The 24476-nt window shown below is 38.6% G+C and overlaps 1 protein-coding gene across 1 annotated transcript in view; it reads left to right on the top strand.

Moving 5' to 3' along the window:
- The window catches only part of Yaf2 (YY1 associated factor 2), a 64315-nt gene extending 40905 nt beyond the window's left edge, over nucleotides 1-23410 (top strand). Inside the window, exons 3-4 of the mRNA XM_075960420.1 lie at nucleotides 20352-20504; nucleotides 21427-23410. Coding sequence (XP_075816535.1) covers nucleotides 20352-20504; nucleotides 21427-21664 — 391 coding nt within the window. The 3' untranslated portion in view covers nucleotides 21665-23410. The remainder of the gene's footprint in view (nucleotides 1-20351; nucleotides 20505-21426) is intronic.
- Nucleotides 23411-24476: the final 1066 nt, after the last annotated feature.

Raw genomic sequence — 24476 nt, 5'->3', positions numbered from 1 at the left:
TTCAAGGTCACCCTGGGCTACACAAGACTGAATCTGTCTAAAAGAGAAACAGAACTCACACAAAGGTGATCCTAGTACTTGGGATCCCACACCTTTACTCCCAGCACTAGGGACGTGGAGACAGGAGGAGTAAAGGGGAAGAGACCGTGGAGTGTGGAGTCAGGTTGGTGGAGAGCATTGCAGGGTGGCTTTTATTTGTCTGACCCTTGGAAAAAGCTCTCCAGTGTTTGCACTGCTCTGCTGTTCTGTTCTTCAGGCTGAACCCCAGTATCTGTCTCTGGGTTTTTATTATTCACACTTCACATCGTAGTTGTGAGCACTTTTTTGAACATATGGACATGTATATGCATGTCTAGCCCCACAGCCAAGCTGGGACATTATTGCTATAGAAAAGCAGGGGTCAGGCACTTTAAGAGTTCTTGTTTCCATCCTGTTCCCAGTACCGTTGCGTTGACAGTAGTGAGGATTTTAAGTGGACTGTCTTCTAATTATTCATTATAAAACATTTCGAATTATATGTAAAATAGAACAATTAAACATCTTAATATAGATTAATTTGTGAAAAATAGTATCCTGTCCTCAGAATCCAATCCAGGCTCCAGACCTCTTACTCAGTCAGGTGCAGCTTCCCACAGCTTGACTCCCCAGCCTTTCCTGCAGCCTATTTCCTTAGCTAGCTGCTCACAGACTTTCCTGAAAGCGCTTTAGATACTCCACATACCTTTTTCACATGGTAGCTTCCTCTGATTTAACTGCCCTGCTTTTCAGCTTTGTCTGTTGAAACTCTGCCCATGGCTAGTTTGGAAACCCTCTTTTCAGGAACACTTTTCTTGGTACATTTCTTCTTCGCCTTTTAGGTGTTGAGGTGTTACTTATGTTTTATTCCCTTTCATATTTATTCAGCAAATACTTGGGCATATGCTATGTTAGAAATCATTACTGGATCTCTTCTGTTTCTTCTAAATCACGCTCACTGATGCTAGAAACCACACCATCTTCATTAGTCCCTCTTCATTTTAGCATAGTATTTTGCATATAGAAGCCTAAAATTGAATTGTGATCTCAACAGTTGAACCTCATTTTTAAAAATAGACTAAAACATAATAAAATATACATGTGCTGTTCTTTTAATTTCTAAAAGTAAAATATGTTAAATATTTAATAGGGCCAATGAGACAGCTCAGCAGGTAGGGTCTTACTTCTAAGCCCTGACAATCCATAGTTGGTCCCTAGGATCCATACTGTTGTGAGAGGTTATACTCTTCTGGCTTTTTGGGGGACCCACCACCCAGCTCCTAAATAAATCATACACAGAAGTTTGTTCTTAGTTAAGAATGCCTGGCCTTAGTTAGCTTGGCTTGTTTCTTGCCAGCTTTTCTTTCTTTCTTTCTTTCTTTCTTTCTTTCTTTCTTTCTTTCTTTCTTTCTTTCTTTCTTTCTTTTTTTGGTTTTTCGAGACAGGGTTTCTCTGTGGTTTTGGAGTCTGTCCTGGAACTAGCTCTTATAGACCAGGCTGGTCTCGAACTCCCAGAGATCCGCCTGCCTCTGCCTCCCGAGTGCTGGGATTAAAGGCGTGCGCCACCACCGCCTGGCTTCCCAGCTTTTCTTAACTTAAACTATCCCAGCTATCTTTTGCCCCTGGACTTTTATCTTTCTCTATTTCTGTATGCTTTTCTTTATTTCTTTCTCTGTGGCTTGTTGTGCAGATGGGTGACTGAAGCCTGATGTCCTCCTTTCCTTGTTCTCTTGCTCCTTCTCGTCCTTGTTTCTCCTTCTATTTATCCTCTCTGCCTGCCAGCCCTGCTTATCCTTGCTCCTGTCTTGCTATTGGCTATTCAACGTTTTGTTAGCTCGTCAGGTGTATTAGACAGCCAAAGAACCACAGCTTCACTGAGTTAAGCAAATGCAGCGTAAACATGAGTAACACACCTTACAATAATATTGCCCAACAATACGATAAAAGAAGAGAACTTTCTCCCATAAGTTGTCCTGTGACCTTCACAGGCACCATGGCATGTGCACAAACACACACAAAACAGTAAGACAGAATTAAAAGTCAAATGATTTAGAACTCACAGAGATCTGCCTGCCTCTGCCTCCCGAGTGCTGGGATTAAAGGCGTGCGCCATCACCGCCCGGCTCTAAAATGTTTTTGAATGGCTTTGGTTTCTTCTGCCAACGTCTACATGTCAGAGCGAGTGACCCAAGTGCACTGAAGAACTGTGTTCCCATTGCTCTATCTTTCTTTTTAAAAATTTATTTACTTTTATGTGCATTGATATGTTGCCTGCAGGTAAGTCTGTGTGAGAGTGTCAGATCTTGAAGTTACAGACGGTTGTTAGCTGCTGTGTGGGTGCTGAGATTTGAACCCAGGTCCCTTGGAGAGTAGTCAGTACCCTTAACCATTGAGCCATCTCTCCAGCCCCCTGCTTTTTGTTTCTGTTGTGTTCCCTCTCCTGCATTAGGAAGTATTGCTTTTTTATTGATTTGTTTTATTTTGTTTTTCGAGACAGGGTTTCTCTGTGTAATAGCCCTGGCTGTCTTGGAACTTGCTTCGTAGACTATGCTGTCCTCGAACTCACAGAGATCCTCCCGTCTTTGCCTTCCAAGTGCCGGGATTAAAGGCATGTACACTGCCCTGACTCATTCAGATCTTTTTAGTAAACATATTTATAATTACTTTTTGCAACAAATTTCTTTAGAATATTTATTTTCCCATTTTTGGTTAATCTGCCTAGTTTTTAACTGTTCTTTCAGGCTCTAACTTATTTTGAGGTTATAGTTATTGTATGCTGAGGTCAGTTATGGTGGTCCATGCCTGTAACCCAATCTCTTAAGAGATCGATCACTAGTTCCAGGTTATTCAGTTTAGTCAGATCCTGGGGAGGAAGGATGGGGTGGGGAAGAAATCAGGAAAGAAGATGCTGAGACTATGTTCATCTAATGGCTTGACCTCTGGGGCATCTCCTTCCAAGATGGCTCGCACACCTTGACTTTGTTGCTAGGACTGCCTAAGTCCTTGCCATGTGTGCATCTCCATAAGGCTGATAGTAAGTCTCTTTAGACGTAGCAGCTGGCTCTCAAGAGCAAGTGATCCCGATGAATAAGACAGAAGTGACCCAGACTTACAAGTCCCACTTGACCATGTCTTTAGTAATTTGACAGTTTGAGCTGTTTTAAGGTGGAGGTGGTATACAGCGGTGGGAATGGCATCAGGCATGAGCTCACTGTTTTAGAGGGAATGAAGTCAGAGAAATGAAAGCAGCAGTTGCCTGACACCCACTGTGCAGCTGGGAAGCCAGGTTAGAGTAAGGTGGAGAAGACAAAGAGCTCTTGTGTTTTTTCTAACCAGGACTTTGGAAGATAACATTGCCATGTTGTTCAAAGAGAAGGAGACTAAGTACTCTTGGGGGTCCTGGGACCTCAGTCAGTTTTTGGTACTGCTTGCACACATTTTCTTTGAAGCTTTTCATGGACTCGATTGCCTGAAAACCCAGGGTAACATTCAAGAACAATTGTTTCTTTAATGTTTGTTAATGTGTGTTGTAAGACAGCATATGAAATATATGTTTTTAAGCTGCACATAATTTTTATTTAATTTTTTCATACAATATGTTTTCATGATGTTCCCCCTTTCCTTAACTTAACATGCACCTCCTCCCCAACAAAACAAAGAAACCCTGGAGTTCATTCTGTGTTGACCAAATAAATACTCCTGGGCATTGGAGGTTTTAGTGGTGGCAGAAGATGTCTTGTTGGGACCTTGTTTCCACCATTGTACGATGGCTACATTTAGGATCCTTTCATATACGTATATATTTTAGGAACATACACAGTTTTCAAAAGGTTTTTAGTGTTAGTTGTCCCTCCACATGTTCCCTCCTTTACCCTGCTCTCTCAACCCCCCCCCCCCGTTTAATCCTCCTGTTCTAGTTCTTCCTTATCTCACAATAACCCTGTGCTATTTCCTCTTTCTTATAAAATCCTCTCCTCTCTGCCCCTACTGTGTACCTAACCTCTGTGGTTATTTGGATTATAATACACATACAAAAAGTTTAAAAGCTAACATCCACATATAAGAGAAACCATGCAAATTCTAGGCAGCTCACTTCGGTGTCCAACTGTTGGACATTATACTATTGTACCCCAGGTATCTCAGTCTTCTGGTATCCTTGGAACATACTGGATATGGAAGTATGTTCACATTCTGATAAAGTAAAAAAAAATGCATTTAAGTCAATATTACAGGAAACCAGGTCTGGGGAAGTAGTGCTGCTTTTTATTCTGTTCTTTGTAGAGCTCATTTTAGAGAACCTTAAAAGGTGTAGCCTTTAGGACTCCCTTTCAGGGTTCAATAAAAGATGCCACAAATAGCTAAAGGAGGGCTGAAGACCAGAGGGTAAAGAAGTCTACTCACAACAGGTTCCATCTATCCATAGTTCTTTATTCCTCTCTCTTCAGTCATCATTTTCATTGTTCTTTCTTGTTCTCCCTTGTTCTACATTGTTCTTAGTTCTACATCCTTCTTCCTTGTCCTCCTCATTACAAATGTTCCCAGTCATATATACCCTTAAAACCTGCATTTCTCCAGCCCTAGCAGGTTTCAGGACTGGAATTCTTTTGCCCCATAGGAAATCAGATAAGGGTTCTCTGTCTGTCTCTGTCTCTCTCTCTCTCTCTCTCTCTCACACACACACACACACACACACACACACACACACACACATCTGTGGGAGTGGCTAGTGCACGTCCAGTGAACTCCTTAATGGAGAAAGTTAAGAAGAGGGATTAAGTCATAAGGGAACTCTGCAGGGGAAGGTTACTATGCTATGCTATATTTTTAGGTAGTAGATAAAAGGTTTATTTTCAGTAAAATTATGAACAGGGCACAGATTGTTTAAATCAATGCGCTGCTGCTTTTCTCCCAGCAAGCATAGGATCAGGTAACCAAGCAGCCTACAAAAACAGTCAGGGAGAAACTGATGACTCTTGATCAGGTAGCACATATACCAGATACTGCATTTCCGTGGGCCTGGGTTTGGAGTTAGACTTACTGCTCTAAATGGTAGAAACAAAGAAGGGATTCAGGCCTCTGAATTGTTAGTCCTGGCCTATACTGTTATCAGCTGTTCTGGTTGTGGAATAAAAACAGCAGCAGCTTGGGCAGGTAGTAATTCTATGTCCTTGGAGATCTGTGAAAATCTTAAATGGGATGCAGTTTGCCTGAACCCTAAACTCTGACCAAATGCCTGCTGATAAAGATAATTTCAGGAAGGCAGATCTCTGTGCTTCCCTAGGAGAGAGGAACAAGGCCTGGCCAACTAGCAGTTCTCAACTCTGGGAATTAATTTTCAAGTATGTAACAGAAAGGGAGTTAGCTACAGCAAAAAATCTACAGCAAAGGACAGCCACTTATTCACAAAGCAGGCATACCAAAATGTACCCGCACAAAATAAAGGCAATGTAGATATCAAAGAATATTTACCATTTTAATGTTAAACTTACAGAACCAAAGTTCCAGCGTAGTACAGGTAGGGAGGAAAAAAGGGGCGAGCCGCCTCTCTGCGCACCATTTATTGGCAGGCATTCGCCTGAGGCAAACCCCGCCCTCTAAAGGGTGCTGACTTAACCCTTCACTAAAAGCCTTGCCTTTTGGTTTAGCATTTAGCAGATCCCTTGGTTTTGATAAGTCACTCGTGAAAAGATGGCTTGAGCAATTACTGTACAATATTGTGGCTTGTAGCAGCCCATGAGTTTGAACTATAGATCGTATCTTCATTTAGCATATTTCTTTTCCTAATTTCTGCACCGTATTTTCTGAGTTGTCTAATTAAAACTATAGGTTTCTGAATTGATAACAGTAACAAACTTTTCAGATAATCCTTGCTATTTAGGTTGAAATTGGTCTAGAAATGAAGAGTAATGTCTAATTGAGGGGTGTTTTTTTTATTGTAGTCTCATACATTATGTATATGTATGTTTGTGAGTGTGTTTCTGTGTTTGTATGTGTGTATTGTCTGCATGTATATCTTTGCACCACCTGAATGCCTGGTGCACTTGGCAGCCAGAAGGAGGCATTGGATCTCCTGGGATTGGTGATTATAGACTTCCCCTATCACTGAGTTGTTAATTAGGTTTCTAGTACCAGCTATGGTATTCTACCTCTTGTTGAGTGGTTTGTAAGTCCAAGTAGAGAGCTGTTGGTTACTGCCAATGTATGCATGCCACTATTTGACCCTGTTATTTAGGGTTATCATGGCATGCTGGTCATTGTGGGTCATAAGTGTTGTAACTGGGTAGGGCTGTTGGTTGCTTCCCTCCTTTGGAAGCTTTTGTATGGTACCTTCAGGAAGGAGGCATTTAGGTTCCAGAAGGAGGCATTTAGGTCGGTTTCAGCAGAGATCTCTGTGGCAGAGAGAGTACATTTTGAAAGGCATGAGTCTTTTGAAACCTCTAAGTTTCCCCCATCCCCCAGTGACACCTTGGCAAACAACAGATCCCAGGTTTATGTTAGAGAGAAAGATTCCTTCTGAGTGGGATGGCGCCTGGGAGCAACCTAATGAATATCTGCCCTGACCACTGTAGGAGCCTTTCTTTTTTAAAGACAGTCTCGCTAAGTACAGACTGTCCTTGAATTCTAGATCCTCCTGCCTCTGCCTCCCACATACTGGAGTTTAGCCATACAAAACTGTGCCTATCCAAGCAATATGTTTTGGTTTTTGTTGGATACAAAATGATAGACATATTAGACCAAATTTTAATAAGAGATGGAGAGTAGTTTTCTCTATAGGAAAAACACGTGAAACTGAGTAGCTTAGCCTTCCTAAAGTGGAATATAAGCTGGAAACAACACAAATGTCAAATATTCTTTCTTATCACGACATAATAGGGTTAAATAACCTTGTTTTGAGAGAACAGTTTTTCTTTGAAAAGGGAATAACAGAAGACTCAGAATTAAAGGACCGTTTCATTCATCTGTCAGGTTTATTAAGTGCCTGTTTGTCTCTCAGTTTAGTACCATTATTTTGAAAATTTAATGAGCTTGTGGGCATGTATAAACTTATTGTGATGATTTGAATAAGAATGACCCATATAGGCTCATATAGTTGAATGTTTAGTTACCAGGAGTGGCACTCTTTGAGAAGGATTAGGGGGTTTGACCTTGTTGGAGTAGGTGTGTTCTTGGTGGAGGAGGTGTGTTGCTGGGAGTGAACTTTGAGGCTTCAAAACCTTATGTCAAACTCATTCTCTCTTCCTCCTTTGCCTCTCTGTGCGCCATCTTGCCACCTCTGCACCAGGAGGCAACTCTCAACTATTGCCTGGGTACCATGCTTACAACCATGATGTTGGGCTAACCCTGTGGAACTGTAAACAAGCCCCCAGTTAAATATGTTCACCTTGCTTATGGTGTCTTTTCACAGCAATAGAACTTACTTAACAAGGTCCTCACTGTTGAGGCAGAATCTCCCTGTGTAAACTAGATGAACATCAGACTCACTGGGTAGCTCAGTTCAGCACATGGTGTGCCCGGGTTACAGGCGGGTGCCATCATACCTGTTTAGATTTTCATAGCCACAACTATAAAATTTAACACAGGTTTAAGTGTGTGACATTTCATTTTATAACCAACTCCACTAAAATGTTACTTTTCTTTTTGTAACAAAACAGTTGAGGAAGTAACTTGAGGAAGAAAATAGTTACTTTGAAGGTGCCTGTGAAGGCAGAAAATGTGGTTGAGTGTGGTTCTAGTCATTGTAGGAGCATGATGTGTGGTCACTGCATCTATAGCCAAAGAGAGAGATGAATTCTGGCGCACAGTGTGCTTTCTATCCTGCTTGCCTTTATTCATTTTATCCCATTGGTGGGATTTCTATCTCTGTAAAACCTCTTGGAAACAACCTCAGATATGTTTAGACATGTCTCCTGAGTGATTCTGAATAGAATAAAGTTGCAGTTGTTACTAACGAGTACTTCTATAGGAAAGGCTATCAAAACTGAAATAAAACACCTTTTAAGGAATGACTAGTAGCTTATAAGAAGTGTACTACAAGAAAGGAATCTGAAAGAGGATGTATGTCATACCAAGTAATTGAAGAATTCAGTGACAGCAATGTCATATTCCTGTTGCTTGATCCTACAGAAAGATAACTTGATTTGGGGATATGTCTCAGTGGAAGAGCACTTGTCTGGCAGGCAGAGATCCTGAATTTAATCCCCTGCACTGCAAACAAACAAAAGAACAAACCAGAAGAGGGTCCTGTTTGATGATGTAGTGATCATTTGGCTGATAATAGATTCCACATTACCTTAAACTGCAGTTGATCACAGAACAAAAGTAGTATAAAATTGCTAGCCCCATGCCCCCGCCCAAGAGTTTTTGGGAACGATGGAGATCTTTTTCTGGATAGCAAATTGTAAGGTCCAATATGATATCAGGTTATGAACAAGTAGAGTTTGAGAAGATGCTCCTAGTAGACAGGTACACAGATATATTCATCCAGAGTGTCAGAAAAAGAGGATGTAGAATCACTGTGTAATATTTGTTTCTGATTGGTAATTGAAGCTATAGACATACATGCAATTGCTCTTTGAACTTGTCTACGTGAAAGGAGAAGTTAAAGACACAGAGATAAGTATACTATTTACTGGAGAAGGTAGGAGGAAGAAAAAAATGTGAGGCAGGGACTGGAAAAATAGCTTAAGAGCACTTGTTAGATTTGCAGAATATCAAGGTTCGATTCCCTGTATCTACATAGTGGCTCACAACCAACCATAACCCTATTTCCAGGCAATCCAGCAGGCATGTACTTAAACCATGTTCATGCATACAATCTAAGCATTCATAAACATAAATGTAAAATGAATATGTCTTTAAAAAAGAATGTGAGTCTTCAAGGACATGTGCTCAACTGTGTTCATAGCAGCAGTATTTGTCATAGCCAGAACCTGGAAACAACCTAAATGCCCCTCAACCAAAGAGTGGATAAGGAAAATATTGTACATTTACACAATGGAGTACTACACTGTCGGAAAAAAATGACATCTTGAAATTTGTGGGCAAATGGGGTGGATCTAGAAAACATCTTATTGAGTGAGGTAACCCAGACCCAGAAAGACAATTATCACATGTACTCACTCATAAGTAAGTGGTTTTTAGACATTAAAAGCAAAGAAAACCAGCCTACAAATCACAATCCCAGAGAGCATAGACAACAAAGAGGACCCTAAGAGAGACATACATGGTTCTAATATACATGGGAAATAGAAAAAGACAAGATCTGAGTAAATTGGGAGCGTAGGAATCATGGGAGAGGGTAGAAGTTAGGGGTGGAGAAGGGAGGGAAGTAGAGAAAATATATAGGTCAATAAAAACAAAGAATATGAGTCTAGTAGTTATGGTAAAAGAGTTAATAACTGCAGCCATACTCTTTGTCCATAAAAGATAAATCTCAAGATTCTCTCCCACTGGATGCCTGATACCTAGTTAGTACCAAACCCTCTATGCACTGTTCAGTGTTTGTGTGTGTGTACATGTATATGTATGTGCACACAGAGAGAGTGCCACTCTGATAAAGTTTAATTTATAATTAGGCAAAATAAGAGGTTAATAGTAATAAAAAATAGATGAGTTTTATATGGTGAAATAAAAGCAATATGAATATGATCTCAAAATACTTTGTTTCTGGAGTTTTTAAGTAATATTTTGAGCTTTGCCTGTACTTAACCATGGACAATGAGGGACAATTGTGATACTATAGTGTCTCAATTCACAGAGAGCTAATATGATAAAGGATGAAAGGTGTGCTTTGCTTTTGGTTTGTTTGACAATTTTAGTATGTATAATTTATGTGATAGAAGTAAAATTTAAAATATTATAGTTACCTGAGAGTAGAGTAGCTGAAATATATTTTGGGAGTCCAGTGTTTGGCAAGGGTACACAAGCTGTAGATTCAGTCCTGGGGACTGCTAAAATCAATAAACAAATAGGCAAATAAAAGTTGAAATTTGAGAGTTACAATGAGAGAGATAACTGCTTTATAGCCTCAGAAATGTTAACAATTTTATTAGTGGCTGGATGTAGCTCAGTGCAGTGTTTCCCATCATGCACAAAGCCCTGGGTTCAGTTTTCAGGAAAAAAAATAATAGAGAAAAGGAAAATGAATTCTTTTTTTAATTAATTAATTTAATTTTGAAAAATAATCTTTTCTCATTTTACATACCTATTCCAGTTCCCACTCCCTCTCCTCCTTTCCCCCACCTCATTCACCATCTACTCTTCGGAGAGGGTATGTCTTGCCATGGGGAGTCAACGAAGTCTGACACATTACTGTGACCCAGGACCAAGGCCCTCCCCCCATATCTAGGTTGAGCAAGATATCCCTCCACAAAGAATGGGTTCCAAAAAGCCAGTTCAAGCACTAGGGATAAATCCTGGTCCTACTGGCAGTGGTCCCACAAACTGCCCAAGCCACACAACTGTCCCCCACATTCAGAGGGCTTAGTGTAGTCCTATGCAGGTTCCTCCACTATCAGTTTGCAGTCAGTGAGCTTCCACTAACTTAGGTCAGCTGTTTCTGGGGTATCCCCATCATGGTCTTGACCCCTTTGCTCATATTACTGCTTCTCCTTCTCTTTGACTAGATCCACAGCTAAGCCGAGCTTCCAGAGACCAGTCGAGAATGAATTTTTACATTTCAGTGTGTGTGTTTGTGTGTGCATATGTAAGCAGCATGAATGTGTACATGTGGAAGTCAAAGGACACTTGTGGGAGTCAATTCTCATTTGGTACCCTGTGGGTCACATGGCTCCATCTTTGTCCTGTTTAATATCAAGTACCTTAATGAATTCTCCATACCCTCTGCTGTGCTGAAGGTGGAACCCAGGATCTTGGACTTGGCTCTAAGCAAGTGCTCTCACACTGAGCTAAATCCCTAGCTCCCAGAAATGAATTCTTATTCAAGATACTTTTCTTGGTTGTCTTGGAAACTTTTTTTTTATATCAGAAAAACTTAAATTACTATGTAAAATGATGAAGACAAGAAGGGAAGCTAGAAATTTCCAGTAAGTATTCATTAAACTTCTGCTCTTTGCCATTTATGTCTTCACCACTGAGCTAAGGAAAAGTGATCCTCCTGACATGCTGGCATTCCTTAGAATGAGTGTGGTGGATCTAGCAAACAGATCCACTAATGATTGTTTTGTCCTTAAATTGGGTCCAGTTGTGTTTTGAGTCTTTTCCAACAGTTCCATTTAAGGGCTACTGTTTTATATTTTATGCTTTTCTTATGGTCTGCAAGCAAGAACACTTATTTTAAAAATATCACTGTATATCTTTTTGAACTATTAGTGTCTAGTTATGTATAACATTTTATATAATATAATTTTATCTTTGTATATCAATTTTTCCAACTATAACTTTTTGTTGATTTTTTTTTTGAGGCAAAGTTTTTCTGTATAGCACTGACTGTCCTGGAACTCAATCTGTAGATTAGGCTGGCATGGAACTTACAGAGATCCACTGGCCTCTGCCTCTTGAGTGCTGGGATTAAAGATGTGTACCGCAACTTTATTCTTATAAGTGATTAATAAAGTACAAAGACAATAAGACAATGCAATCACCCAAACAGGAAGATGTGGTTGTAGAATAACTCAGTGCTATTATATCAATTTCAAGGGAGTAAAGAAGGCTAATCTTTTGGGGGGGGGCAGGGTTTTTTATTTTTTATTTTGTTGCAAGGGTTTGGAAAAGACAAGGACGTTTTAGCCTAGCTATGTTGGAACTGTTTAGAACAGGTAGGCCTTGAACTCAGAGATCTGCCTGCCTCTGGGAATAGAGACGTGTGGCACCATGACTGGCTAGTCATCATTTTTGTAGTCTTTGTTTTCTCTATCCTTTAGGGTTCTTAAATATGATGAAAGTCAGATCATTATCTTTCCATAGAGATAAAGAGAAGAAAATGGACAAATGAAGGTGTTTCACAGTCATTAGATGAGTCAAAGGTTGATGCAGAGATTGATACCCACACCTGTGATGATCGTGCTGCAGTAGACTACAGCAGGGAACTATTGGACTGCAAGTCTTAAAGTGACAGTATACTAGACTATTTTTCTCCAACGCATCAATTCCTAAGTGAGCAATGTGTTTCTTTTTTAAAATTTTACTAAAAATTTATTATAAAAACTTGCAAATAAAAAAAACGCAGTATGTGCATCTCAGTAAATAACTGTGCAGTTCAAGTAGCCATTTTGAAGCTTTGGGACTTCACAGTGGATTTACACTTTCACTGTCAAATCTTACCACAACAAAAAAAATGAGTTAAAATGATAAAAATAGCTTTCTCTCCTCTTTCCCACCTCCAGTGTCCATTGCTTGTGGCTCCTGCTTACACATCCACGTGCATATGGGCAGCTCCCAGTTGAGGGAAGGGAAGTCTGAAGTAGGAAGGAAGAGCTTGGGGGAGACCATGAGAATTGGAGAGAAGTAGTAGGGAGTGGATATGATCAAAATATATTGTATACCTGTATTAAATTTTTAAAAAATAATAAAAAGTATTTAAAAATTATACTCTGGCATTGTTAAATTTATAGTAATAATGAAGAACAAAAAATTAAAACATTTGGTTATTTTTGAGCAAAGAAAGTGGCTGTCCTGTTTTTAAAATTGAAAAAGAGTTTTGAAAGTAAAGTATTTAATGATAGATGTATGGGAAGAAATGGAAGTAAAGATCAGGTAGAAATTTATAATAAGTATATTTGAAATAAAACACAGCCTTTACAAGATGAATATATTCCTTGTAGATTTATAATTAGTTAGATATTAAAAAAGAAATGGAGAAAGAAAGGAAAAAAGAAAGAAAGCCCGCCTAACTACATAGGTGTGTAACCCTAGCTACTCTGGAGGCTTTGCCTATGGAACCACAAGTTCAAGGCCCATATGAGCCACAGAATGAGTTTAAGATCAAGTTAGGACACTTTGTGAGACTGTTTCAAAATAAAAGTGCAAAGAGGGACAGTGATAGAGCTCAGCAGTAGAGTGATTTCCTAGGAGGTGGGGAGGATTTCAAAGTAGGGATGCATGTGTTTAACATATATGAGCCAGCTCTACCTTTGATCCCCCGCACCACTAAGGAAAACAAACAAATAAAATCAATAGTGATTTCAGGTCTATTTCACCCACTCTCTCCAGTCAGTTTTCACATGCATGGATTGAACACCAATTACAGTCACTTTTCGAGGGAAAAAATTGCTTGTATTGCAAGCATGTATAGACATTTCCCCTGTTATTTCCCAAACAATATAGCATAATGATTATTCACTAGTGTTTGTATGTTATAAGGTAACACAGGTTATATGTAATTTTCTAAAGTATACAACAGGGTATATCCATATTGTATGTAGATATTATACCATTTTATATAAAGGACTTCCCATGTCTATGGTTTTTAATAGCCATTCAGTATATGCAATGTGTCTTAGAATCAGTGCTCTGTAAATACAGAAGGACAGTCATATATCTTCAAAACTATTATGGAATAAGGTAGGTTTATTACATTTTATATTATTCAAAAAGCCTTAATAAAGTTTTTTTCTTGACACAGTAATGATTAAGGAATGATATTTCATCTGTTTATAACATATTTTCTGTAATTAAAGCATCATTTTAAGTGTTTATCAGTTTTTTCAAATTAGTTTTTTGGGGGTGTGGGCCAGTGTGTGTGTATATATTTGGAGGCCAGAGGAGATAGTGGGTGCTATCCTCTATAATTCTCCACCGTATTCCCTTGAGTCATGGTCTCTCACTCTCTGAGCTGCCTGCAGCAGGCCCCAGTGATATCTTGTCTCCGGCCATACAATATTATGGTTACTGGTGGCCGCACTAGACTTTTTTTTAATGTTGGTGCTGAAGACTTGAGTTCCAGTCCACATGCTTTTGCAGCAGATGCTCTTCATATGCTAAAGCTATCTCCCTAGCCCTGAATTAATATCTAAAGTTATCAGAGTGATGAGCTACCTAATGACATTTTCTTATATTTATATTACCCTTTGTTCTTCTTGACATCCTCTTCTACTGCCTTCTTTTTGTCCCTTCTCTCTGATAATCCTTTTGTTTTCTCACATGTATAACATGTAAAATTTAAATACCCATTGAATGCTTAATTAAATTTATTTTTCCTTTAAAAAATACTCTTATTTCTTTGGAGAACCCTGGCTGGCCTGGAACTCAGGATCCTTCTGTTACAGCCTCCCAAATGTTGGTCCCGGTGCTGTCTATAGATGCTTATTACACACCTGGCTTCCTTGTGGTTGTTGGCATCCCCATCCTATCCCTTTTGTGAGTTCCTCTCATAGTTTACTTTGTATTTCTGTGGTGAACACTATGACAAAAAGCAACTTTGGAAGGAAAGAGTTTAGTGTTACAATCTGTAGTCCATCATCAAGAGAAAGCAGGAGAGAAGCTCCAGGCAGAAACCTGAAGCATAGACTGCAGAGGAGCGCTGCTTATTTGTTGCCCTAGCTTGCTCAGCTAGTTTCCTTATACAGCCCAGCCCATTTCCCCTGGCATGGAACTGTCCACAATGGGCTGGGCCCTCCTACATCAATTAGCAACTGAGAAAATGCCAATCTGATGGAAGCTGTTTCCCCAGTTGAAGTTCCCTCCTCTTAGATGACTCTTAATTTGTTTCATATTGACAAAAACTAACCATTGCAACTCCCTTTTGTATATTATGGTAAATCGTATACCTGCTCCATGTTAGACACATGAACATACAGATTTTTTACAATGTATTTAAAGGCTAGGGATATAGCTCAAATGGTAAAGTGTGTAGCATGCACAAAGCCCTGGTTTGATCTCCAGTACTACATAAATTTGGCATAGTGGTAGATGCCTATAATCCTAGCACTCTGGGGGATGAGGTGTTCTAGGTCATCTTTAACTACATAGTAAATTTGAGGCCATCCTGAAATACATGGAGCCTTATTCCAAATAAAAGAAAAAAATTTATTTCATGATGACATCCTTTTACTTTTTGAGTTAACGAGCCTACTGTGTCATTCAGCAGTAGAAGCTCTCATCAAGTAGAAGGGAGGTCAGTCACACTTTCTCATAATCACTCTGGGCAGACAATGCCTGCATGGTGGAGTTGTGCCTCTCTAGACATCCTGAAGGACGATCAGAAACTGTGTCGCCCTTGATGACAATGAAGGATTTTTGAAGCTCATTCAGCATCTAAAGAGTAGTAGAGAAATTCATTTCGTTTAATCAGTTTGTTCCCCCACGTTCTCCCCTTTTCATTCAAAGTTGAATCAGATTAAATAGTCCTAGAATTTTGGGATAAAGTTACAGTCTTCAAATGAAATGTGATCCTTACTATTAGAACAGAAATAAAACAATGAAGTATTATATAATATACATCCAGAAAAGCCTATGATAAAAGAAAGATAAAATTACTCAGAAACTGTAAAAATTATTATATGACAGTTTTGTACATATTAATGCATTCTCTCACCCTGTATCTTCTCTTATGTCCCTCTTACCCTGTTTTGCCCCTACTTCTCCCTACAAATCCCTTTCCCACACTTTTTTGTTTTGTTTTGTTTTGTGACACAGTGAGTTTAAACAGGCTCTTCTGGGTTTGGAACTCTGTATTGGCACTTGGTGAGCTCGCTAATAGGTAAACAAAGGAAGGCAATTAACTCTGTATCCCATAAGAGCCATTGGTAACCAGTAGTTCAGCAGTGATGGCCCCTTTCCCATCCATGACTGCCTGTTAAGAGGCCTGTTCTTGTACAGGTCTAGTGTAGGTTCCCACAACTGCTGTGGGCAGTTGCAATGGCCATATCATGCATAGAAATAGTATATCTTAGTCCTCTCCTTGTCTTCTGGCTCTTACGCTCTTTCTGCTCCCTCTTCTGTAGTGTTCCTTGAGTCCTGCATTGGATGATGATATCAGTGTCCTGATTAAGACTGAGTGGTCAGCTGTCATTTTTTTCTCAGCACTTGAAAAGCCATGAGTCTCTTTCAGGAATCACTTTTTGTTGTTGTTGTTTTGGTTTGTTTTTTGGTTTTGTTTCTGGAGACAAGGTTTCTCTGTAGTTTTGGAGCCTGTCCTGGATCTTGCTCTCTAGACCAGGCTGACCTTGAGCTCACAGAGTGAGTCTTTGCCTCTCAAGTGCTGGGATTAAAGGCATGTACAACCACTGCCTGGCAAGGAATACTATAGAAAGTTCACTGGTGTCTAAAAGGAAAAGGCACAAGGTACAGAACTGATAGTTATCTACAATTCTGCTTGCCCCGTGGCCAGCTTCACTCATACTTCACAAAACTTGCAAACTCAGTGATAAAACAGCTGACAGAGCAACTTAACGGAGAAGAGGTTTAAATGGCCCATGGCTTCACAGTACAGTCCATATTCACAGAGGGAGCACATAGCTTGGGCTGTTCTTCACATCCTGCCAGAACCAAAAATGAGTGTCACCTTGACAGCCTTCCCCAGTGGTTCAGTCCACTTCTGTTTTAAAAGTGTCCATAGTCTCCCAAAACAACACTGCCAGCTGGTGACCAGTTGTTCAAACATAGGATGAGTCAGTGGGAGGCATTTTACATTCCAGCCATAATATTTTGCATGCCCAAGATCAAGTTTATTGGTTCTATTATTTAGAGAAAGCCATTGTTGTTCTCATAGATCCACCATTTCTTTTCCTTACATGATTATCAGCTCCTTATCTCTGTATATCCAGGTATACATTATGAGTGCATTACTTAACTTCTAGCTTACTGGACCATAGTAGAGATCTAATATTATTTGTTTATAGCCTGATACATTCTATTTCTCCCCTGATAAATTCAACTAGTTCTCCATTGGTTTTGCCTCCTGAACTATAATATTCTCAAATATTTTGTTCTTTACATTGAGAGTGTAGTACTTTAGGAATATTCTAGATTGATAGTTCATTTAAAATAAAGGATCTGATTCCACTTTATGGATTTATGATGTAAATTATATTGTACTAATAGATGCTTACTTTTACAGTGGTTAATCCTGCCTGCCCCCACAAGGAATAATTATTGTAGAGAGAGGATATCTGTCAAGCATACATAAGACTTAGAAGAATAAAAAAGACAAAGTAGCAACTATCTTGTAAGATTTTTGAGTTGCACAGTTGTTTTATTCATGCATGAAAAGTGGGGAGTGTGCAAGTCCAGATGGATCAAAGACCTCAACATAAAGCCAGCCACACTGAACCTTATAGAAGAGAAAGTGGGAAGTACACTTGAACGCATTGGCACAAGGAGATAACAAGCAACTTTCTTGTCTTGTAGAACCTTTTTGCTTTAGACTAAGTTCTTCAGTCTTGGTCAAGTTTGAGTTTCTGCAGTGACTGTTTCTGAAGACTAATTAATACCCCTTAGCTTTCTTTCGGTGCTGTCGGTGTAGCATTCTTCATTCCGCTGCTGCTCAAACAGTCTTATGACTCCTCTGACTCAGAGGAGAAAAGCTGCAAAGAAGACTCTGAGACTGGACCAGCTTCCTGGAAGAAGGAGAAACCAGCCCAGCTGCCTGGTAGAGTTTTAGAGCAACTGAGGCTTCTTGAAAGGACACTCTCTAACCTGTTGAGCTGCCGGCAAGCTGTGTACTGTGCTCCAGGTCCTAGCTTTGTGAACTGTTACCTATGCTGGGGTGGGCTTTGGTGATGTACTTGTCTTTGAGTCATTTCTGCTCCTGTAAGTAACCCTCACCTATATTCCTGTACACAACCCCAATAAAGCTCATTCATTGGTTCACTAAATTGAACTTTGGTGGTGTCTGTTGTCTGTACTTTGTCATGAGTTCTCTGTCCAGGAGGCATTTTCTCATACAACATCCCAATGTCTGTAAGGTTAACATTACTTGAAAACTAGTCAGAAATGCAAATTCTTGGTCTCCACCCTGAAGTTACTAAATCAGAAATTATGGAGGAAGGAGTTGGCAAGACAAAAAGCCTTCCAGAAAATTCTGATATTGCTTTAATATATGAACTACTCTCTTAACCCTTGTTGTGTTCTTTCCCTTAACAGAGCTAACCATTAAAGACACTACCTTTAAGTCACTTTCATATGTGTAACTGTTTTGCATGTGTGGTCTATGCATGTGTATATGTACATGAAGATGCACACAGGCCTGTCCTTGGAGGCCATGGGGATGTGTAGTGTTCTCCTCTAGCCTTCTTATCCCCCCAACCCTCGCTTTAGTCCCTGGAATTAGGCTCTCTCACTGAACCTAGAAACTTGCTAGGCTGATGCCAACAAGCCTTAGCTGTCATCCATATCTGTTCTCATCACCAGCACTGGATTTTTCAGGTGTGTCAGGAGGCATGTCCAGCTTTTACCTGAGTGCTGGTGATCTGAACTCAGGTACACAACAAGTACCCGACTCATGGAACCATTTCCTCAGCACCTGACTCATGGAATCGTCTCCTCAAGCACTGTCAATGTGAACTCATTCTAGACATTGAACCCTGATTTCTTTCAAACCTATTTTTAAAATTAGTGTAAGACTATCTTTGGTATGTTTTCAGGCTCTAAATGATCACAACCCATTTCCTGAAATTTGTTTTACACTCATGCTTCTTATATATTCCCTGCTAGCCTTCAAACTTTTAATGTTTGATTATGCAATATTTTCTCATTCCCTATTTTTTGTCCTGCTATAATTAAAAAAGACATGGAAGATTTAAAATAATTCTCTGTCCAATATAGGATAGCATTTATTAAAAATAAATTTTTAATTGAAACTTTACTGTAAAAAACTTGCATATTAATCCTATTAAATTTGGGAGGCAGAGGCAATCGGATCTCTGAGTTTGAGGCTAGCTTGGTCTATATAGTGAGTTCCACAATGGCCCAGGCTACATAGTGCAAATCCTGGCACAAAACAAAAAGAAGAAAGAACTTGCAAATAAAAAAGTACATTCCCAAATTAGGTAGATCAAATGTCTGAACATCTAAATGAATTTCTGTACAGTTAGAATAGCTATTCTGAAGCTGTGAAGCTTCATGTTAGATTTTGCACTGTATCAAGGCATAACCATGACAAGAGTTGAAACAAGAATAACAATTAGCTTTATGTCTTCTTTCACGACTCAGATGCTCTTCCCTGTGTTCACTGCTTCCTCATTACCTACTATGTGGACCCTTTCTTGTTCTCCTTTCTACATGTTATACTCTGCCCACATATATGCACACACACTGTGTGCTAGGACCTACCGAGGAAGGAAAACGTGTGTTGGGTTTTTTGGGTTTTTTTTGAGGCCACAGGAGAATGTTTAGTGTTCTCAAGTGTTCCCTTCTGCTCCTCTACATACACAGTTGGGTAATATTAATTAATACTGTCTAGTCTAAGTTGCTTCTTTGGGTTTTATGCTTTTCTAGAATAGGATTTTCTAGGCAATAAAGTTACCATCATTTATAAAACATGTGTTAAATATATTTTTGTTTTGCCCATATTTCTCCATTCCTTGTTGTCCTCCTCCTTTATTTTTCTTTATTTTTTAGGAATTGAAGAGATTGTTTTTTTCTTAATCTTACCTCAGTTGCCCAAGCTCTGTCACAGTTAGAGGGGTCCTTGATCTGGAGTGATAGGATCCTTCCTCATTCTTGCATCCAAAGGAAAAGCCAGATATGTAGCCTGAAATAAGTGCTGCAGTAGTTTTTTAGAAGGTACCTTTAAAATGTGGAAGTCAGAAAACCTCAGAGAATTGCCGTATTCCAGCATCAGAAACTCATAGGAAGATTGTAGCCAGAGACAGGAGTCTATGATTTCAGTAATGAATTTGACAGTAAACACATAATCAGTGAATGAATTAATGAATTAAGGATTCTAGAGAGGGAACAAATTGATATTACCATAGAGACTTAAGTCTTTCTCTCAGGATAAAGAATGGGCTGACACACCTTCTTGGGGCTGGGGTGTGCCTTAGCTTACACGTTGCATGTGTGAGGCCCTGTCCTTTAGTCTCAACTGTGATGGCAACAGAAACTAAAGTATAAGCTTTTGTGTTAAATGTCTAAAATTCATGTTTATTATTATATGTGCCTTATTTTCTCAGATAATACATCTTAAATAATGTCACACGTTCCTTTATTATATACAGTTATATTCTAATGGTTTGATCATATATCTTGGACTTAAAATTTGAACTGTTATGATAGTTTGTTCTGTTTTGTTGAAAAGGAATGAAAATCTATATTTCACAGACAAGGAACTTTTATACTTGAAATCTTCATAAAAATATATCCTCATAACATGCTATTCTTTATAAGAATGTGTATCTTTAAGTTATAATAAAAGCCTTTCTTTTTACTGCATACAGGAAACCTCGACCTGTCTCCCAGCTGGTCGCACAGCAGGTTACTCAGCAGTTTGTGCCCCCTACCCAGTCAAAGAAAGAGAAGAAAGATAAAGTAGAAAAAGAAAAAAGTGAGAAGGAAGCAACTAGCAAAAAGAACTGTCATAAAAAAACCAGGTAAGAAAGTGTTTCGTGTACTTTTCAAAGAATAAAAATAATCATTCACTATTCTTTTTTAACTTTGATCTTATCCTTATAAGCAGAGTGAAAGTAAGCTATTTTATCTCAATATAAAATATCATAAACATTTTCTGAGCATGAAAGTTATGTTGGAAATCAGGAAAGGTCAAAATATTATCTTAAATGTGAAGAAGCTTTCTCTTTTAGTAGATATTTAGAAGACATAAATTTATGTCTTTTTCATTAAAAAGAAGAGGTACTTGAAATTCAGGAAACTTATTCAGAACCATGAGTGGATATTTGCATGACTTTTGACCAGTATCATGATTGTGGATCATGTAACAGTCAGTGTACAGCAATGGAGATGTTAGCCTAGCCTTACTTTTATTTGGTTATTTTAAAGATTTATTGTTTTATGTGTGTGAATGCTATGCCTACATATATGTCTGTGCACTGTCTATGTCTGGTGCCTGCAAAGGTCAGAGGAGTATGTCGCATCCCTTGGATTAGAGTTAGGAGCATTGTGAGCTGCCAAGGAGATGCTAGGGAATCAAACCTGGGTCCTCTTGAAGAATAGCCCGTACTCGTAACCACTGAGCTGTCTCTCCAGTCCCCAGTCTTAGCTTTTATCATCTGCAAACTTCAGTATGATGTTAAAGCATGGTTAAACCATTATATCTGGGCTGTCAGTCATCTCAATGTGAAAAAGTTGATGAATGATTTTGTTTGGTCAATGTCAATGTGTTGAAATATTTTGTGATACGTTTGTGGTTTACTACACATGAATTGCTTTAAACAGAGATTCACTCATTTTATAACTTTGCTTGGTATTTAGTATGTTCTCAGAAATTTGATACTGGGAAAAGCTTGCTTAAAAAACTCATTGTTGTTTATTTTTTGTGTGTGTGTGTGTGTTTAGACCAAGATTAAAAAATGTGGATCGGAGTAGTGCTCAGCATTTGGAAGTCACTGTTGGAGATCTAACAGTCATTATTACAGACTTTAAGGAGAAAGCAAAGTCAGCGCCAGCATCCAGTGCTGCTGCTGGGGATCAGCACAGCCAGAGCAGTTGCAGCTCCGACAACACTGAGCGGGGCGTGTCCAGGTCCTCCTCACCTCGGGGAGAAGCCTCATCCCTGAATGGAGAGTCTCACTAAGCATTCTTGCTCCACTTAGTCACGCCTGTCCTCCCATGGAAATACAGATTATGCCAAGAACTACCACATTTTCATGACAGACACATTCATGCATAACCTATAATTTGTGTTTTACATGAAATATGAATTTGCCAGGACTTATTAGATTTTATTGCAGTGTAAGCTACCAAATGTTTCCAGACTTAACATTTTAGTCTCTGGTGTTAAATGCCATGAAAATGTGGTTGAATTATTCATTATGCAGTGTTATTGGTAAGTCTATTTTCACTTATAGTTTAGTGAATTCTAACACATAATTATTGAATTCTCTACTATCGGCATGTAATGAGTTTAAATTTTTTATTACATAGTGCAAGCTGCCTAAATATGTATTATTTGAGAATTGTGAAACAAATAGTTATATGTATGCAAGTCAGAGATCAACTTAATCAACTATGGCTGCAACAGGATTTTCTTAATGGTTATCCTCTTAATGCACCTGCTGGTACTTGGTGTGGTTAAATAGGAAAGTTGTTATTAAATAAAGAATTTGTATGAACCTTTGCCAATGTGTTTGACATGTTCTTACTAAATTATTGTTTCTGAATTATGTTTTATCCATTTTACAGTTTATGTTTGTTTAGTTTGCTTATTTTTTCAAAGCATCAATTTATTGTAATGTTTACTAGCAGAATTGTAAACAATAAAAAATGGATCGTTTAGCTTTCTAATTCAGGTTTAGTGCTGTTGTCATTGAACACTGGTTTTTCCTGTATTCTCTAAGACATTAAAGTTAAAGAAGTATAAGCATCTGGCAGAAACAGAAAAGAACTTGCCATACTTAGAAAGGCTTTAACTTAATGATAGTTTAACACTGTTTCCTTGTTCCAGACCTATCCATGGTCATAGACATGTGAATCTAATTAACATAAACATGGTGACTATTGCACAGAACCAGGAGGTTGATCTTAGATCAGTTTAATTGGCCTTTTATTAAATAGAACAATTCATATGAAAACCATAATACTCTATTTCCAGATACAGCCTTTAATTTATGCATTTATCAATATCTTGAAATAAAAGTATTTACAGCCCCACTCACTTATGTAAGATTACCAATAAAATATTTTTTATGACTTCAGATTTTGCATTTTGTTTACAACTAAATGAAGTATGTTATGTTGTATTTGAAAATCTATCTTAGAAACCACATGCTACATCTTAAATTCTATTAAATTCTCCTGTTTTCTCTAGCCATTTGCTTAATATATAGATATTAAGTCCCTATAGGACTTCTGAAATGTAAATCAACCTAAAGACAATACGTAACTTGAATATAACCTATCACATAAAAGATGCCATAATAACATTTGAAGGAAAAATAAAACTGTGGACTCTGAAAGTTATGATATTTGGTTTCTCATGGCAATGTAACTCTGTTCAATTGCAGTGCCTTCTATTGGCACAGTGGTACTCCTGTAACATGCTAGTGTGAATACAGTTTATTTCATGCAGTAAACGTCTGTGATGAAAACATTCAATACCTCATTCTTCAGTGTTGTTAAATGAAGATGTAAAACTTGTTTTATTCTAAGATACTTCAATGGAATACCAACTGTCTGGCTATGTTCTTTTCAAACATGTTATTTTTGCATTGTTTTTCATGTATAAATGTCCAGTGTATCCAGTTTTAAATACTTGTAATGGGGAAATACTCTAGTTCCTAAAACAAAATAAGTAAAGGCAATATATCTTATAGTGATCATATATTTTCGTAATATATTTTCAATTTTTCTGCAAGAAAGAAGAGCATGAGAAAAGGTGAGGTGTTACCTGTGTAGGTTGAACTCACCCGTGTGCTGGTGGAAGGCAGACTGTTGGTTGCTGCTTGAGCCTCCTCTAGAGTGAATACATTCTCTAGCTTCCTTCCCATCCGAAAAGTGGGGGAGTGATGGCTGTATCTGATGCATGTGGTTCTAGGGAGGAGTAAATGTTAACCCATTAAGATCCTTAACATTTCTCTAGCACACTCTATCAGTATAGGTAAAATGCTATTAATACATTTTTATAACCAGATCATCTCAGTGCTTCTTAGGTAATCTAAGAGAGCAGTATTTGTCAGTGTTTGCTCACTCTGAGAAGCCAGTACTTAACACGTGAGACTGGAGCGATGAACTGTGCAGTCTAGTGGGATTTTGTTTTCCTTTCATCTTCCTTTATTTCACTCTACCTCAGATATACTTCATTTCAGGAAGACATGCAGATTCCATTTATACATGCACTTGATGTTAAAATATGCAAAAGACTACTCAGCAGGGCTTAGGGTATATTCGTAGCTGTTTTGTAAATTTGTAATGTAGTTTTATTCGGTGGATTGTTTTATGTTTTTTGAGTATGTGTACGAGTGTTTTGCCTTGAATACATGTGTGTGCACCATGTGCATGCCTAGTGCCTGCGGAGCTTGAAAGAAGGTTTTGGATTTCTTGGAATTGGAGTTATAGACAATTGTGTGCTCCTATGTGGGTGCTGGTAATCAAACTCTCGTCCTCTGCAAGAACAGCAGGTGCCCTTAGCCACTGAGCCGTGTCTCCAGCCCCATCAGCAGTGGGTTCTTTTAACCGATTCCACCCTGAAAGAATTTGGGTATTTTTCAGTTTATTACCTTAGAGATAAGGAGAAATCAAAGTGAACTTTGAAGCCCACGAGAATAGACACTCTTAAAACCTTTTGTGGGGATTGATGACCTAATGGCTTAAAGCTTTTAATTAAGGTTTAATTAAGATTTTATTAAGTACTTTTCTAAGATTATAGTGACAGCAGTCCAAATGAAGTA

This window comes from Microtus pennsylvanicus, chromosome 2 (genome assembly GCF_037038515.1).
Source record: "Microtus pennsylvanicus isolate mMicPen1 chromosome 2, mMicPen1.hap1, whole genome shotgun sequence".
In the NCBI taxonomy this organism is placed as follows: domain Eukaryota; kingdom Metazoa; phylum Chordata; class Mammalia; order Rodentia; family Cricetidae; genus Microtus; species Microtus pennsylvanicus.
The sequence above is the reverse complement of the archived record's forward strand: the minus strand, read 5'-3'. Positions and strand labels throughout refer to the sequence as shown.